The following is a 19,291-nucleotide window of genomic DNA, read 5'->3' as shown; positions in this document are numbered from 1 at the left end:
CTAGGAATCTGGAGCTTTAGTGTAACCAAATGGCCCAGGAAAGAAAGCAAAGCAGTGAAGTAATGCATGAGAAACCCTTCCATGATGTTGACAACCAGACAACTATGCAAGAGGTAGGCAATAAAATAGTAGTTTCTGAGAAATTCTCCTTTCACTTTGGCCTTTAACCAGATGGACATTCCCTGTTTAATGCTGTCTGGTCTGAAAAACCTGGCAAAAAAATATTTAAGGTACCCTCATCAATTATGCTGATCAGCTGACAGAAGCAAACATAACTATACTTTGGAAAAACAAACTTTATCCCAGTTCTCAACCCAAAATGTCCAGATAGCTGAGTTCATGGTTAATGATAACAAAGCACAGCAAGAAAGATGGAACACACACACATATACACACAGACTTCTGTGAATCTGAAAGAAAAGCAATGAAAGATCATGAAAAGTGTACCCGTTTTCAGATGTTTCTCCACATCAAAATCATTTAATTATTGTAAAGTGAGGAGGATTTCAAGGTCTAAAAAGCTAAAACTACCAGATAGTTGCATCTGTATATAGCACCAAGTATCAATTGAATACTAAATTACATAATGTGAATAACAATAAAATTTAAAGTACTTAGCAGTATGTCAAAGGATAAACAGTGCTTTAATGGAGAAGAGCTTCCTGAGAAACATTAGAGAATGCATAAATGCATAAATGAAAATAAATGTCATATTTTTAGGTAGATAGGCTCAACATTGAAATGAGTCAATTTCTCCAAAATCAATCTTAAATTTAATTGCAATTCAATTGAGATCCCAGCAGCGGCTTTTATGTAACACAATAGACTTTTTCTAAATTTATTTAGATGTTTTCTAAATGTATAAGGCAAAATAAAGAACTCTAGAACAAGCAAGACAGTTCTCATGAGATCTTATCTTAGCAAATGCCAAACCCCACTAGGTTGTAGTAATTAAGGCAGTGTGCAATTGATAAATGAATGAGCAAATTAGTCAAAGGGAAGGAATGATTGCCTAGAAATGAAACATATCTGTCTGTCTGCATATATCTACCTATCTAATGAGCATTTTTCTTACCTTTCTCTCAAACTGCCTGGAAAGAAACTCATCTATATAACTATAGATATTTACAGAAGCATGATTTGAGAAAAAAAAGGATTACAGATCATATAAATGATACTTTTGAGGAAAATAAAATTGCTATATATGCATTTGATGAAGCTAGCCTTGGGCATATTAAAACTGATAGCATATAAGCTTTTTTTAAACTTGTAAAACTTAAACTACTGCTTGGCAATGAATAAATGAAAAGCTATACTCAATAAGTGGATAAATCTAGGAAACATACATAAGCAAAGAAAATTATATATTTATATATTTCATATATACACATTTTTATAAACTTAGGCAAGAATACCCAATGTATTTTTAATTTGAAATGTTTTTCATTTATTTGAAAGGAAAGCAGAAGGGAGTGAGGAAAATGTGATAGAATTTCAACTGATTGGTTTAATGTTTGAAGGTCTGGACTGAGCCAGGCTAAAGTCATGACCGCAGAAATCCATCCAGGTCTCCAATATGAGAGGGACATGTGTACTTGAATCTTCACATCTTGTCTCCAAGGTGACATTAGCAGAAAGCTGGAAGTGAAGGGAATCAATACTCAAAGCACTCCCATCTGGTTGTGCATCTCCCAATGAGTATCTTAACTATATACCTGTGTTAATGTATTGTTACATATAATGATATTGCAAAAATTTTGTGGAAAGTTGTATTAAAGGTACGATTATTTTGACCTAAGTTTTCAACTCCATGCTGTATTTCCATGATGTACATTTCAAGTTTTTGGAGATCTCTCATATGCCTGAATTTCACAAAAAGTTTGTTCTAGGATCACCTTTTTAGAAATTATTTGGGAAGCAGAGCTATTGAGAGAGGAGAGAGAGAGAAAATCTATCCACTGAGTCACTGTTCAAATGTATGCTCAGTGGTTGGGGCTGGACCAGGCTGAAGCAAGAGATCCTGCCGGTTCTTCCGTGTGGATGATTGGAGCCAAATACGTAGGACATCTTCCTAAACTTTCCCCAGACACATCACTGGGAATCTTTTATTAGAAGCACAGAAGCCAGGACTCAAACTAGTGCTCATATAGAAAGCTGGACACATAGGCATTGGCTTAAACTGTACCACAATACTGGTCCCCTAATATAGGCTTAACTTCATTCAATAATTCCTGAACTTTTGAAGCGTTATCCTAGGTATAAAGCTAAAACAGGTAAAGCAATGATTAACACAAAATGCAGTATAATGATACTAGATTTTTAGGGAAGTGATAACTGGAGAAAAACTGTTATGGATGCTGTGTTATATGATGGAGTTTTGTTGAATGGCTTGAATACATGCTTATATTTTTGTATGAAACAATTTAATTACAAATTAATAACTGCCCTCATTATGTTTCACTCAACCATTTAATACTGCAGGATTTGTTTTTTTCATAATATGATCTGCTTGTCTTTTGTGGAAGTTGTAATTTGTAATTATCTCAACTGAGTGTTTACATGACTGTTCTTCCATACCAGCTACATGTTACACGAAAACTGAAAGCTCATTTGTTAATCACAACATTAAATAATTTTTTCTATATAAAGTCATGAAACATTACATTTGCAAGTTTTGAGAACTTGTCCATTAAGGAAACTGAGCCTGATCAAAAGCTGCAGTGAGAAGTAATGACTCAATTAGGTGAGCTATCATATAACCAGCACAGCACAATGCAGTGTGCATAAAAACGCGTTAGTTACTGGCAAAGGTGGTAGAATTCTCCTAACCAGAGTAGTTGTCCATGTCCATTAACTCAAATTTGTGCATTAGCAAGGAATAATGTTTTTCTACTCACTCCTTTTTGCTGGCTGTATATACAGCTGTAAATCATTTTGCCAGTTTGTAAGTAATGTTTGTGGTACCAACTGAAACCTAGACATGGAAAATAGGACTTGTTGAAACTTCAGTTTTCATAGTGTACAAGAAAAGCTTATAGATTTGGGATGAGGAAGTGGAAATATGAAGCACCTAATTCTAATTATCAATCACAAGTGTCTTAGTGTGACTTATTTTGGGGAGGACGAAAACCTTTCCCTGTGGGAAGTTCCCACTTAGATACTGTGATAACATCAAAATGAAGAATCACCTTGAAAACTGTAGACTAAGATTGAAGAATGGTTATGAAAAGATTCAACCAGCATTTCTTTAATGAGAAGTTATTTGTGATCAGATGTTATTTTATGAAGCATCTGTTTTGTTACAGATACCAATCTGTATGTATTCATTTGTAAGAAGCATGTTAATTTCAGAAATGGTAATGCAGAAGCATGCCAGTGGCAGTTCACTTCCCAGATGAATGCTAAACCCGGGGCAGGATCTTTCAAAAACAGGAGCCTGAAACTCAGCTTGAATCACCAATGTAGGTAGCAATGATCCAAGTACTTGATTCATCAGTTGTTGCCCTGAAGATTGCAAATTAGCAGGAAGATGGGTCAGTAATGGAATGAGTTTGGACACTGGGCTATAACACAGGATACAGCTGTTCCAAGTGGTGAATGGGTCCTGCTGTGTCAAACATTTACTGTATATCAGATTTTTCTGTGCAGTATATAATTCAGAACTCAAATTACACAAAATCATTTATGAAGCACTTCAATAGTTAAATTATTGATCGTTGGTTATTTGTAGTTAATCTAGAAAACATCACTCATTTTGTGTGGTAGAGTTAAGTACAGACATTAATACATTGACAAATTTATAAACATCATGAAATGAATTATAAAGAGGAACTGGAGCCACTCGAATGCCATCTGGTTCTCGTTTGTCACACTGTAGGAAAAAAGCAAAACACAATGTTAGTATTATTCATAAATTGAAAAATCAATATTCCACATAAAATTACACAAAGCATTGGTGCTGATTTTCTTCAAAAAATGTTTTTCCACTGTCAGTAAAATATAGTATGTCTGTTATCTGAAATGTTCCTAATAAAAAATCAGTTCCTAAATCACCCAAGTGATTTCAGAAGTCTACTCAGCAGTAAGTATCCACTAGATGATAGACATGAGTGTACTTCAAAATGCTTTTAAAGGATTTTTTACATGCATTCATAATTATTCCATAAGCATTTTGCATGAATGTTTTCAGTATTCTTTTTAAAGTGCTTCTGTATTTGAACAGTTTAGAGAGAGAATTTCCCATCTGCTGGTTCACTTCCCATGCCAACAACTTCATCAGGGTCTGCCAAGTGGGTGGCAGGTCCCAAGCACTTATGCCCTCCACCAGTACTTTTCTTTTTGCAGGCTAGTAGTAGGGAGATGCATTGGAAGTGGAACAGCTGGGAACCCAACTGGTGCCCAAAAGGGATGCCAGTATCATGTGTGGCAGCTTTGCCCTCTGAGCCGGTAGGTGGCTCTGCACATGTAATTTTTCCCATGATAAAACTTGTGGCCTATTGTAACTCTTAAACTTTGCATCAGTGAGATTCTCAAATTTATTTAAGTAAATCCTTCTTAAGTTCCATTCTCTAATGTCTTATCATTCAAGTAAGAATTTTGGGAATTCTTGAAACCAGACCAAATGATGTGTTCAAGTATTGAATATCAATCACTAGTAAGAGACATCCACTGGACAATATAGTATATATTCTAATCTAAAATACTTAACACGCTGTCACATTTTAACAAATTAACAACCAGGGCACGGTCTCACTGAATCAAAAAGCCCAGAACTCAGTTTGGGTCTGCCACAAGGGGGCAGGGATCCAGGTACTTTACCCATCTCCATCGTCCTTGAGGGGACCCATTAGCAGAAGCTGGATCAGAAGCTGAGCCATTGGAAGTAAAAACGGGAACTTGAAAATGGTAGGTGGGCATGTCAAGTTGCATTAGCTGTGGCAACAAATGCCCAACTTTAAGAAAAGTATTTGAGAACAGAGAAGATACTCTCATGTACTGACTCCTTGCACAAATGCCAGCAGCAGTCCTGAGCTGGGCACCAGTGCCAGTAGAATGAGATTCAGCAGAGTTCTCCTCCATTAGCGGTAAGAAAAAGCTACTTGAGACATCACTTGGGTATGCATTAGGAGGAGGTTGGGAACAAAACTGGAGCTAGAACTCATGTACTTGGCTATGGATGCATATACCCCACCTCATGGCATAACCACTAGTCCAGATGCTCATTCTATTTTAATGGTACATTTTAATTACCACAATAACTCAAATTTTTTTTCTATGTCCTGTGAAACTTGATCAAGCTAAAGCTAGGACTTAGAAAATCAATCTGAGTCACCCTCATGTGTAGGCCCAAATCCTGCTCTCACCTGCACACTTTGTGCAATGAGAGGCAGGTGGATTGCTGTATTCTCTGTAATATATATGGAGGCTAAAAAGTCAATCTTAATGCATACTAGTTTGTACTAGAAACTGGGAGGGATGGTGGAGACAGAGAAGTCACCAAACTACTCCTTAGCTAGAAAAAGCTCTTACTTGTCACAAAGCACGAGAGCGACTGCACTTGACAGTAACCCATTAACTACTTTCTGAACAAATCGGAGTGAGGAAGGTGCAAGGTTCCAATCGCAAATGACCAGTGCAAACCTGATTTAATAGGTACGCATGTATTGAAATATCACACTGCATCCCATAAGCATGTACAATAATTGTACACAATTCAGACATTTAAATGAGAATAATGTACATGGAAATGTTTAAACCATTTAAAAAATTTTAAATTTTCTTACAGTATTACCAACTCTGCTTCGACAAGTGGCAGGGTGAAGAGAAGACATGCTCTGTAAGTTTCCTTATTTAATTATTACATAGGCTTCAATAACTGAAGCTATTTAAAACATCCTAATTGCTTATAATACTTTTTATATGCAAAACTGTTTTAAAATGTGTTATGCACACTATTTCTGAGAACTGAAACTTGTGGTTTCTTTTATCAGAAGCGACAAATCTATTTCCTTCAGTTAGTGTAGTACTGAATGCTTAGCTGTCATTTAGTTTGTCATAACTGATTGAAGTAAAATGACATGAAATAAATCGATAAGCCAAGAAATACAAAATTTATACAAATACTAAATTTCCAGGGACTATCTGAAACAAAGCAAGAGATATACTTACAACCACGCCTCTCTTTTCCAATTCTTGAAAAACATTTGTCCTCGGAATGGAAAATGTCAGAGTTAACTGGCAGCCACGCTCCTGTATTCGGGCTGGTGTAATTATGTGCACGATTGGCCCCTTCGCACCTGCCGTGCGTGTGCGGGAGTGCTGCTCGATCAGGTACTCCAGGTAACCAGTCAGCAAAATGGATTTCTTCCTCAGTGCTTTCATAGTGGCTTGCCTGAAGATCTGCAGAAAGAGTTAGACTGACAGTAAGTGATTCACAAAGAATCCAAAATTAAACACAAATCCCATGTATAAAAAAAAAAAGTGCCAATTTTTGGTCTTTGTAGTGAGCACTACATCTTAGAGCTTTTTGTAAAAATAGCTCCTCTTTTGCACATCTTGTTATTAAAAATTGAAGGAGAAACATTCCTGACAGGAAAATCGTGCACGAATCATCTAAGCAATGCTTACAAAAGATTATGTCCTTTCAGAGTTTTTTGGAGGTAGCTTAATGACCAAAACATACCTTAGATTTCAATAGCATACAGCTTAAAATTTTCTCAAAACTACTTTGTAAAATGATAGATTCTTCAGATTTAAGGGAAGTTTTTGTATATTCCGTTATTGCTCATTTGTGGAACAGACTCATAAAATGTACTGTGAATAGTCATCACAATTGTTCCACTCATTTCTAAATTCCCTAGTAACCTTAAAAAATAAGTAAAGGTTTTTACGTTTTCTTAGCAGATAGTCAGAAAATACATTTATTCTACTTAAAACTTTTGGGTTTCTTGTCCATTTCTCCCCCTTTGCCCCCTTCTCACCCACACATACACTTTCATTTTTCTCTTGCTAAATTCTAAACCTAGTATAGAAATATTGCTTCTTTCTTCCTGAGGTGTCTTGTATTAAGAGAATGACAAGGACATACATACAATAACTGGTGCTGGAATATTAGGGAACAGACCAGACATGTTTCTCTGGCTTATCTCTTAAGGTCAAGTAGAGTTTAATAATACGTCCTACATGTAACAGAAAAGAACTGCAAACAAGGCATAATGCTCTGGCATATCACTTAATGTCCCTTTTCAATGTCAAGAGCAAAAATGGGTCATTCGATGATGTCCAAACTTCATCATCTTTTTTCGTATGTATGTTTAGGTGGCGTGTATGGCAGGCATTTAGAGGAGTAAAATCACTCACGCACACATTTTTCTGGAACCATCCTGCATGGAGGCAATGCATTCGGAAACAGGAGAGGAGGGAAGATGCACTGAAGGTAAGGAAGCTAAGGAAGAATGTATTCCCAACTTGAAGACTTGGTAATTGTCTCTCTTAATCCCTACCTCAGATAATACCTGAATCTTGCAGTGGTATGAGCCACAAGTTGAGCCTTTTGTTCTTAATGCAGACATAACTGCCCCAGGCCCTGGGTGACCCAGTTTGCATGGAGCTGGGTAGAAGGCATCCCCTTAATACATTAAACAAAATGTAGGTAGGCTGGATGCAATAAGGATCTAAAGGAACTATTGCCAATTTTAGGTCAAGGGCAAAGAATCAACACTGTAATTGAAAGCAGGAACAGACATGAAGGGCACAAGACATGGGTGGTTTGACCATGAAATAAGCAAGATTTCTGTCAAGATTAAAAATCTCCTAGGAAATTCTACCATAGTATACATGTAGAAGCACTGTCCAAACTATTCCTATGTATTTAATAAGTTAGCAAGACATTGGGGGAATATTATTTAAATTGACAGCATTTTAAATGAAACTATGGGATTTTATTCTTAAAAATGTCTCTTGATAGCCAGAATTCAAAGTCTTATAAAATGGCCTCAATTTTAACATGGTGTAATGTTGCTACTAAATAGAATCAGTTTAAAACATTAAATGACTTTTCACATTACGACCCACAAGAAGGGCAGTTGCAGTCCCTGTCACCATTTAAATAATTCTCATAGAATCCTGAAGTCTATGAGACCTCTACGTAAACAAGTTAGAAGGGTCGATAGGGCTTAAGGAGAAGCAAAAACAGGGTATTTATTCCACTTCTCTTATTTCTATGCTTTTATTATTCACAAAGATTTTTTTAAATTAGAAAAAAGTAGAAATTATAGTTGGGTAAATATTTGTTAAGATTTCTTTTCATGCTTTCATTCACTTGGGTTATTTTTTTTAACACAAGCTGAATAGCTAGATAAGTTTAAATAGGAAAAATGTGTATAATACAAAACTTTGAACTGTTACTTTTTTTTTCTATTAACTTTTCCAAATTGGCCCCTGAATAATTTTTTCATAAGACATATGGCACATTTTTGAGCCATCAGACTTGCCATATTTTTAAATAAAATAACCTACCTTTATTTTGAACTGACTTAATTATTTATGAATTAATATACCAAAATGATGTGAACAGTGTCCAGTACTAGACAAAGCTAAAGATTTTTAACCTGTAACACATGAAAATATTACATCCATAACGGGAAGTTCTGAGGTTAACTGATCAAACATCCTCTTTTAACACAGACAATGGTTTCAAGAACAGTTGCTGCTTGTGCAAGTTCACACTTGGTGTCCCAGGAGGGATTTGAAGACTGGATGTTATCCTGGGTGCCAGCCCAGACCGCCTTCCCATGACACACACAACCTTTAAGTTACTGCATAAATAATTCACAGGCAAGTAGATACAGAAAACCTGACCATGGGTACTATTTTTAATAGTATCAATCTAGCACATGACCTAATTATAAATACTTATTTTGATTGATATTTTCAAAGATTGTCAAATATCAGCTGGAGGCTGATATTACAATAAATGAAATATTCCCAAAAGGAAGTAGGTACAAGAGGCAGCTGACTCATGCATTTCTTTTACTCAAATTTCAACCATCTACTTCCAACTCTACTGTAGCAGTTGTAAGCATGCAAGGTAAATATTAACATGTTGCATTTATCACAAGCTTACTCACCTGATAAGTTCTAAAATGTCTAGAGAGATGGAAATTTTCAGACAATGGGAAACAAATGTACTGCTTTCACATTTAAACTTCTACTGGTAAGTTGGTGAAAATGTTACAATTTTTTCTTAGCAGCAAATCATGTTGTTCTGACCAAATACTCAGGAATAAAAAACCTTAGTGAAGTAGTTATTAGAAGCCAAAATAAAGATGAGCTCAAAAACTTTGGCAAAAACAAAACAAAAAACCTCTTTGCCAGCAGTGGAGGTGAACATACATAGAAAGCATAATGAAATGAAATTCAAAGATACAGCTGAGAAGTAATGTGCAAATGTAAGGAAAGAAGGGGAAATCATTTTAGGTACCGGTTCTTCCTGAAGTATGTAACCCATCTTGTCACTGCTATCATCCTGCAAAGTTCGACAAAACTTTCTCTGGGTTTGACGTTTCTGTGAATGGGTGTTATAAAACCAACTCACAATGCATTTTCAAATATGCACTAATGCATGTTTTTTTGCTAAAGGCAAATAAATAAAAATAATCCAAAGACTATATTACTAATTGTTAGTGGATGTCACAATCTGTCAGAAAGTAAAAACGGCATAGGCTCCATCTAGTGGTCAGCCGGAGTAAGTGATCTTTAAATTGGGCTGAAATGAAACCAGGTGATTACCACTCTGCAGAAGGGACCCGGCACAGAAATAGAGGAACTTGACACTGCCCTCCAGTGGCCAGAATGAGAAAGTGCTTTGTGTGTTCATATAAAGTTCCCGAATTTTAGTATTTTTTAGAGATTTGGGACTGCTGCTTAAGGTTTATACTGTTGTAATAATATAGTGGGATGGAATGAGTGCAGAGGAAGAAAGTGAAGCCTATAGAATTGTGTAATGAAAAGTAAAATTTATCAGGGAAAAATAAACCATATTTCTGTGAAAAAAATACATGTGGGAAGTTTGAAAAGCCAATCACTTGATATTGGAATAGATAAGTTTCCTCAATTATTAAAAACTAGTTTATTTTAATAAGTATTAAAGATTCAACTTCCCATTTGAATAGCTATATACATAAAATATTAGCATGTGTATTTAAAATGTTTTACTTAAATGTTTAATACATGTATTAGTTTAATTAAGTTGTATCTAATTATAACTAGTATTTTTAAGTGAATTTAATTAGACCCTAAGTCGTTAGAGAATGCTGATTTCTAGATGTGAATATGCATATCTGTATGTGTATATATGTCCATCCTAACTGGTTGCATAGATATAACTTGCAGGTGAGCATAAATTTAAGCAAAAATGAGTGTTTTAATGGGAAATGTTGAGGTTATACTATAAAGATTCTATGTAAAAATACCACCACAGTACAGAGAGAGAAAAGAATTGTGTGTCTAGCAGCAAGTTTGCTGAGCTGGTTTGCTCTGAGGAAGCCTGGTTGCTTTCCTCTTAAAGTTTCCCATAGCTTTGTGACGTGAGCCTTTTCCAGCTCTGTGAGTCAGTGATGGAGCACGAGCTGCAGGATGTGCAATGCTCTCTCACGAGAAAGATGAAGAATCAGTGAATTCAGGAAAAGTAAACTCTAAGACACTTATTTTGTTTATGTATAGGGAGGTCAAGAACAGGTGAAAGAACCTATTCAGGTTTATAGAATCTCAAGGGAACAGAGCAGGTATCTGCAGCTGAGCTACATTTGATACTTGCCACGTGCCGAGCATTCTGCTAGGATCTGAAACTAACACTGGACTGTGAAAGTCGCTGCCGGTCACTGGAGAGTAGGGTCGTAACTACTGCTGGTGGACAGTGAATATATGAATCTTGGCCAGTTAGCAAAGAACGGACTGCCAGCCATTGGTCAGCTAAGGAATAAAGGGAAGGGTGTGGGAAGGTTGAAGAGCCCACCACTTACCTCCAAACTAGCATGCAAGGAACAGACTAGCAACATGGGAGGATTTGAAATTCGGAACCCAGTGACTCCAGGAATTAACTGAAGTTCTGAAAAAGTAATAGCATGTAGTCTTTATAGAATATACAGGCAGTAAAAAGCAGAGAATAAAAATTCCCGAGAGGATTTCTGACAGCTTTAAAACGATATGGTGAAGCTGAAAGACTGGCATCTTTTACCTTGCTGCCAGTTTCCGCTCCCTACCTTTCTAGTGGACAAATATGAGAACCACTAGACCCAAAATGGAAATAGCCACTTGGACATGTATCGCAGGACCCCAGCTCTGCCTTCTGGTACCTGAGCTAGCATCCCTGGTGCTCCCCGATGCTTTGCTTTTCTGTTAGAACACATCCAGATTTGAGTGACACACAACTGTTAACGTCACCCAAAGGCAGAGGACTGAGTGAGCGACTTATGAAGGTGAGTCTTCATTTTAACTGTTAGCTTCTCGGGGGGTGGGGGGGCGGAGGAGAGGTGTGTAAATCTAAAAAACAAAAATCATCCACTTTAGGTAGACTGTATTATAGCAAGTTAAATCCATGAGAGTTAAGGTGGGGAGGCAAATTTGAGATTCAGTTAAAAGAAAGTTATAACCTTAAGGCCCTTCAGACATTCATCTGATCCAGCACTAGTCACACTGAGGCCGACAGATCAAAGCAGACTCACTATCTGTTCTTTAAGATAAGATTTAATTGGAATGAACAGTTACTCGTGTATTCAGTGTCTATAGCCACATTAACACAATAGTGGCAGAGCTGACTATTTACCCTGGAAGGCTCATACAGCCTCAAATCATTCCTATCTCGGGGCCCAGGATTGTGGCTTAGCGAACACAGCTGTACCACCTGATGGGCACCGGGTCCTGTCCCAGCTGCTCTCCTTCCCATCTAATATTAGTTGATCCATTGCCACCCACCCGGGCAAGCCTGACGATATTTCTGGCTGTCAGGTCCCTCTAGAGTGAGCAAAGGTTTCTGTCAAATATAAATATATACATTTGTATTTATATAATATACATATGTATTATATATAATGTTATATATATATTAAAAATTCCTATCTTGACCTCATAAATTTGCTGTTCCAGGTTTATTGACAGAGAAGGAAACCCATCTCAAAATACTGAAGAAACCAGCATGAAACAAAGCGAATTACTTTAGCATTGGAGGTGAAAAACAGGTTTTCTGATTAGAATGAGTGTGCTCAGAGCCTCGTGCCTCGATGCTGCAAACTCAGCTCCACAGAACCTCAATCTTGTCTGTTGGAAGCAAGAGGAAGCATCGAGATTCTGTTGAGTTTTCCCAACGTTTAGAATGGTGTGTGTTTCCCAGGCGACTGAGAAACACGGTCAGCCAGGAAAACCTAGCAGTATGAGCTTAGTGCAGGGGAGCTCCATCTCCACCCACTCGGCTTTAACTGCTTGCTGGGATTGCTACACTCAGTTGGCAAAAGACACGAAAGATATTTGAGACGAGAGAGTGATAGAAACCAATGAATACCTCGATGCTTCATTACACTTGAGTTACAGTTTTGAACTTGCCTTACTCTTAAACCCTCCGATAATGTTATTCATGAAAGAGAATAGAACTTGTACAAGGTCACAGATCAGTTAAAGCAGTGGGGTCTGACCTCAAGTCTCTCTGGTCTAACCTCAAGCAGCACAGTCTCCTGGCTTCACAGTCTGATGTGGTGGGCCCTCCACGTTGCTGGGACCTGCCCAAGCCCTATGGGCTGTATGTTACATTTGTCTTACTTTGATGTCCCTACAAAAGGACAGACTCAAACATGCTAAAAATGCATAAACACTTGTCTCATATTCTACAACTGTCATCCATTATTTCAGTGGCATTTCATAGTGCAGTCTCCATGGGACATGGATATTATATGTAACACAGGATAGATGAAAAGTGGAAGTAATGTGAAAATAAATGCACATTTGAAACAAATTGGAATATACTTACTGTTATCCATTTCAAATCTGGTGCTGAGTTCATGGCCAAACCACCCTACAAGCCTAAAATATAAATATCAGTATTAGTTATTTGTTGATAAAAAATTACCACAAAAAAATGTCACTACAGGGCCCGGTGCGGCAGCCTAGCAGCAATAGTCCATGTCTTGAACATGTCTGGAACCCACAAGGGTGCTGGTTCTAATTCTGGTGGCCCTGTTTCCCATTCAGCTCCCTGCCTGTGGCCTGGGAAAGCAGTCAAGGACAGCCCAAAGCCTTGGGACACTGCACCCACGTGGGAGACCTGGAGGAAGTTCTTGGCTCCTGGCTTCAGAACGGCTCAAGCACCGGCCATTGCGGTCACTTGGGGAGTAAATCATCAGATGAAAGCTCTTCCTCTCTGTATATCTGACTTTGTACTTATATATATATTTTTTATTTTGTTACAATTTCAGGATCTGGAGCCTGAATATGAAAATTTTGTGATTTTTGAGAAAAATTTGTACTCATCTTAAATTTCATTCTGCAATACACAAAGCGTTCAAAGCTGGTGGGTAACACTGTCAAATAGTATGTTAAGCCTCTACTAGTTGGAGTATGGCACTAGTTGCAGTTTTAGCTATTTCACTTCTAATCCAGCTCCCTCCTAATACATCTGATGCCAAGTGCCTGGGCCCCTGCAACCCCATGGGAGACCAGGAAGAATCTCCTGGCTTTGTCCTAGCTGAGGTCTGGCTACTGTTTCCATGTAGGAGTAAACCAGCAGATGGAAAATTCTGTCTCTTGTCGTGTCTCAGTAACTCAGCCTTTCAAACTGAAGGAAGTGGGGGGAAAAATGCTGGGCCCTAGCAAAGGCAGCAGATGAGAACAGATGATTGGGTCCCTGCTGTCCATACAGGAGAAAATTACCAAAGCCATAATCTGGCTCCTAGGGTTTGTATTCGCAGGAATCTGGATCAGAATTAGAAAACCTGACATACCAGTCTTGTAGCATGTAAGATGAATGTTCCAAGAGCCACTGTAACCACTGCACCAGATTTCTATTGCCTGTGTGGGATTTATCAAGTACTTAAGCAGATACATAATAAAATACAATTACTATATTATGTTGAATTGTAACAAAATCAAGTTGTTATTAAATTTATATACCACTACCATCTGAAGTTATGCTTAATGACCTTTTTCTTACATGAATAAACAAATTAGCTTTCTAAAAATTTTTCTAAATGTAAAAGTTCAAAATATTAACATACTATAAGGGGAAATAGTACACAAACCTTAATTGTTTGAAACTTGAATAATTTCATACACCAGTTTTTAAATGGTAGTAAGAAGGCTTATTAAACACAAAACACAGGAAAAAATCATGTGATTACACAATGATTCTATGAAAATATCATTTGAGAAAAATAAATGCAATTTTCCTAATAATTCTTCAAAAACCATCATCTACTGCTTTCCCAGGCCATAAGCAGGGAGCTGGAAGGGAGGTAGAACAGTTGGGACAGAAAATGGTGCCAATTTCGGATCCCGGTGCTTCCCAGTTGAGGACTTAGCCATTAAGCTATCACATTGAGCTCCCACTCACTCAGTTCTTACACAGCAATAACGGCCAGAGCTGGTAGTCAAGGTTTTCCTCTGGTCTCCCACATATGTGTAGGGACGCAGGAACTTGGGCCGTCACATGTTGCTTTCTCAGTCCATAAGCAGGGGTTGGGTTGGAAGGGAGGCAGCCAGGACTCAAACCAGTGCTCATACGGGATGCTGGTATTGGAGGAGAATAATGACTGTTCTATATCACCACATGGCCCTATCTATTTACTTGGAAAAGTAATTTTAATACATCAAGAATATATGGACATATGACATAGCAGTAAAAGCCACTACTACCAATGCTGGCATTTCATATGGGCTCCAGTTCCGGTCCTGGCTGCTACACTTCCAATCCACCCCATTGTTGATGTGTCTTGACAGACAATAGAAAATGACCCAAGAGCTTCATCCCCTGCTACTGATGTAGGAAACGTCTAGGAAGCTCTTGGCTTAAGACTAACTCAGTCCTGGCCACGTAGCCATCTGGAGAATGAACTAGCCCATGAAAACTGTCTCTTTCTCTCCCTCTAATTACAACTTTCAAATAAATTTTGAATTATAAGTATAGTTAAGGATATTGTATATTATCAGTGACATCTCTCAAGTTTTAGAAGATAATTTATATAATAAATTTATATAATAAATTGCATTAAATGAATAAGCGTACAACAAAAGCAACAGAAATAAGACTAATGGAACACAATTGTGATATCTCAATGTAAAAATGAAGAAAATATTCTAACATATTTATGATCTTTAAAATGAGAAATTGCTAAGTCTGAGAAACATTAAACTAGAAATGTAGTCAACAGATTCAGACATTAAAATCTGTCTGAAAATACGAAGCTATAGCATGAATCAAAGATGAGGTAAAGACACATTTTCACTAAGAGATTTGGTAGAAATTAGACCATGTATCAAAAACTCCATGTTCATAGCATGGGCAGGAAAGTTACAATGAGAAATGCAAGTGTCCATGAAAGCAGGAAAACAGAACAAACAAAACCTTTATATGACACAAATAAAGCTATGAGCTAAACAAGGCCATATTTCTACATGAAAATTGACACTGTGGTGTAGCTGATAAAGCTACAACTGGCAAGGGCGGCATCATATAGGAACACCTGTTCAAGTACCAGATGTGCCCGCTTCCAGTTCAGTTCCCTGATTATGTGCCTTGGAAAGCAACAGAAGATAGCTTAAGCGCCTGGGCCCCTGCACCCATGTGAGAGACCCAGGAAAAGTTTGTCTTGGAATTAGCCCAGCTTTGGCCATTGCACAAATTTTGGAAGTGAATCAGCAGATGAAAGATCTCTAACTCTACCTTAAAATATAAAATTTTAAAAAATTTAAAAATTGAAATGGAATGGCAAAAGCTCAAGTGAGAGGATGCTCAAGGGAATTCTAGTTAAATAAATAAATAATGATTTCTGGAGTGAAAGAAAGGTGGTCCAGACTGAATTTCTAAAGTGACACCCTTGATGCTATCATGGGTAGAGATTAGGATTACATGAAGCCATTTGCAGAATGGCTGATGGATTCTGCCTGATAAATAAAAGAGGTGAGGCATGTGCAGACATGAAGAGCCAAGAGAAATTATAGGGAGCGGGCATTTGCTGCAGTGGTTAAAGATGGCCCTTGGAAACTACACTTCTCCTGCAAGAGTGCTTGTGTCTGAGTTCCAGCTGTATTTCTAGTTCCAGCCATCTGTTAAGGTGCTCCATAGGAGGCAAAAGATTAGGATTCAAATCTGCAGGTCCTTGCCACCCACAAGGGATTTTTGGATTAACTTCTAGGCTCTTGGCACCTGCCTGACCCAGCACGGGCTGTTGTGGATAGTTGAGGACTAAACCAGCAGTGGGGAAATGTCTCTTTTTTCAAGCAAATACATACTGTTTTGTTTATATCCATTCTTCTTTTAATAAATGTCTGCAAATTTTTTCCTGAAAGTTCACCAGCTTGCCTCCTCCCTGTCTTCCTTCCTAGGTAACTCACTAGAATTGCTGATTCAGGAAATGTAATGCAGTCACATGCACGCAGTGAAAAAACACAGCATAGCAACGACAACCACTGTGTGAAACTGTGAGAACAAAAAGTCTACTTGCAGATGAGAAACATTCACCAAGAAAAGATTCCCAGAGAGTTAATAAAAAAAGTAAAGCAAACAGATAATACAACACAATATTCAAAATTAATACACATGAGGGGAAATGTTGAGGTTAAAATGTTAAAAAAAAAGAGGGGTTAGGAATAAAAGCAAGGGAGAGAGGATACTATGGAAATGACTGCAAGATACAGAGGATGTGTCTGAGAAAAAAATATAAGGAAAACAGGGCTCATGATTAGGAATCTCAAATTGGGAGCAGAGCTGGGATTTAAGCCAAGGTTCTCCATATGAGGGCAAGTCAGTCCCACGTGGCATTTTTATATATATAATTATATATATTTTTTCTCATTGAAAGTTATAGAGAAAAGAATGAGGTGGACACAGAAGTCTTCCATCCATTAGTTCATTCCCCCAAGGAGGCCCATCAGACATATGTGAACCTGGCCACACCCAGGGTCCAGGAATTTCATCAAGGTCTCCAATATATGAACAGGTATCAAGCACTTAGGCCATCTTCCACTGCCCTCCCCAGGGACAGGGTGGAAAGCGAAGCAGGTGGAACCAGAACTGGCACCCATTGGGGTTAGCAGCACTGCAGGTGGTGGACTCACTTGCTATGCCACAATGTGGACATGTCCTCCTCCCCCACATGACATCTTAACCACTGTCCCAAATGCTTGCTCTGGAAGAACAATTTTAAAGTTGTAATGTATGACAGGTGCATTACATAACAGGGTTTTATTTGATCTATTTTGAATAAATGTATGAATATATATGTATATATACAGTAACAGTGCAGGTATTCCACATGGAAGTGCCTGTTTGAGTCCTGGCTACACTGCTTCTGAGCCAGCCTCCTGACAATGCACCTGGAAAAGGCAGTGGATGTAGCCTAAATATTCAGACACTTACAGCTCCAATGGGGGAGCAGAAAGTGGCTCCTGGCTTTAGCATGAGCTGCATATACATGCCTGTTATTGCCGTTTATGGGAATTAGCCAAAGGATGGAAGAGCTCTCATTGTTCTCCTTTCCTCCCTGTTATTTAATTAAATACACATTAAAAAAATAACAAACCTATCTGTCAAAACAGTAAATGCCAATGAGTTTAATCCATACAAGACAAAGACAGTTAATACAGATTATTTGGAAATTAAAAGAACAAAGGGAAGAACAAATATAAGAATTTTTAAGAAGCTAAAGAGGTGTTATCTTTATATTTGGCAAGGTGGGATTCAACAAAAAACATGAATTATAAGGACATTCTGTAAAGCCAATGATCATTCCCATTAAGTTATAAATTTCTGGGAGTGTGCAATCATAGAACATCACAGAAGATGAAAAGGGAACTCAGTGAGGTTCTGTGCTAGAAGAGTTTTATCTAAGTCAACATAACAGGTCAAGTGGCTGAAATACTAATTTAAAAGGTGAAATATATATGTATACACACACATATATACTAATCACTGTATCTCTCAATTGTATATATAATACACATTTAATAGTTTATCCTAAAAATATTTAAATGTTCATAAAATATTGGAAATCAATAGTTACAAAATATCCCTATTTCCAGAATATATATATATATATATATATATGACTATACTAACTTAACACAATCCAAGAAATTCATAAGAAATTTAGGAATGACGTGATTACTTGACAAATTAGAAGTATTTCGAATTACATGTGTATTGAAGAGAAAAACATGGAATTTGCACATTATTTTATGAGTAGTGAAAATGAAATTACTATACGACAAAATAATATAAATGAAAATCATCATTTTGGGATTATGTCTAGAACTATGCAGAGAAAATGGTTCCTGATTTTCAGTTTCAGACAAATAAAATGAAAAGAGCAAAGAAATCATCAAGATGGAAATGATTGTAGAAGAATAAGAAATTGGAATAAAGCAGTCTGATACAATGAGTAAAGTGGTAACATCAATAGATTATAAAATTTGTGCTAATACCTATCAAAACATTTGTAGTTGGGAAGGTGTACTAATGAACCGAGGAAACACATAATATCTTTGAAAAATAAAATCTTGTGGAGACATAACACAGAGAAAAATAATTGTGTATGAAATGATTGATTTAAAAATCTAAAATGAGTTTTCTGACAGAATGTTAGCCATTCACATCCCAGAAGTGAAAGAAAATGTAAGCCAATAGATAAAAGAGAAAAATCCTCACTCAACTAAAACTCATCCAAGATAATGGTTTCACAGGGAAATCTTACCAATACATTTTTGTAGATAACCCATTATATTCCATAGTATTGGAAACAAACAGATTAAAAAAGGAGTTATGGGAGAAATTACTATTTCTACTAACATCAGTGTAAATTATCTTTAAACTAGATTAGAATTGCATAGGAGAAGATAAGGCCAGTCTTAAGAGTACTAATAACAAAATGATAAATAAAATCTTAGCAAATAATTAAAGCATATTTAAGTAATATATGAAGAAGGTCGTTCATTTCAGAAATGCAGGAATTTTTTATATTACCAAATTTGATAATACAAGGCAACAATATTAGAATACTGTTTGTACATCACATCACAAAGGATGTGAAGT

The 19,291-nt window shown here is 37.1% G+C and overlaps 1 protein-coding gene across 1 annotated transcript in view; it reads right to left on the bottom strand.

Annotated features, from left to right (window-relative positions):
• Positions 1-1,422: 1,422 nt before the first annotated feature.
• KYNU (kynureninase) overlaps positions 1,423-19,291 on the bottom strand; it is a 136,477-nt gene continuing 118,608 nt past the window's right edge. Inside the window, exons 10-13 of the mRNA XM_040971523.1 lie at positions 13,019-13,071; positions 11,022-11,107; positions 6,169-6,399; positions 1,423-3,871 (exon numbers count right to left, since the gene is read on the bottom strand). Coding sequence (XP_040827457.1) covers positions 3,746-3,871; positions 6,169-6,399; positions 11,022-11,107; positions 13,019-13,071 — 496 coding nt within the window. The 3' untranslated portion in view covers positions 1,423-3,745. The remainder of the gene's footprint in view (positions 3,872-6,168; positions 6,400-11,021; positions 11,108-13,018; positions 13,072-19,291) is intronic.

This window comes from Ochotona curzoniae, unplaced genomic scaffold, assembly GCF_017591425.1.
Source record: "Ochotona curzoniae isolate NIBS_2020 unplaced genomic scaffold, NIBS_Ocur_1.0 contig_2210, whole genome shotgun sequence".
Lineage (NCBI taxonomy): Eukaryota > Metazoa > Chordata > Mammalia > Lagomorpha > Ochotonidae > Ochotona > Ochotona curzoniae.
The sequence above is the reverse complement of the archived record's forward strand: the minus strand, read 5'-3'. Positions and strand labels throughout refer to the sequence as shown.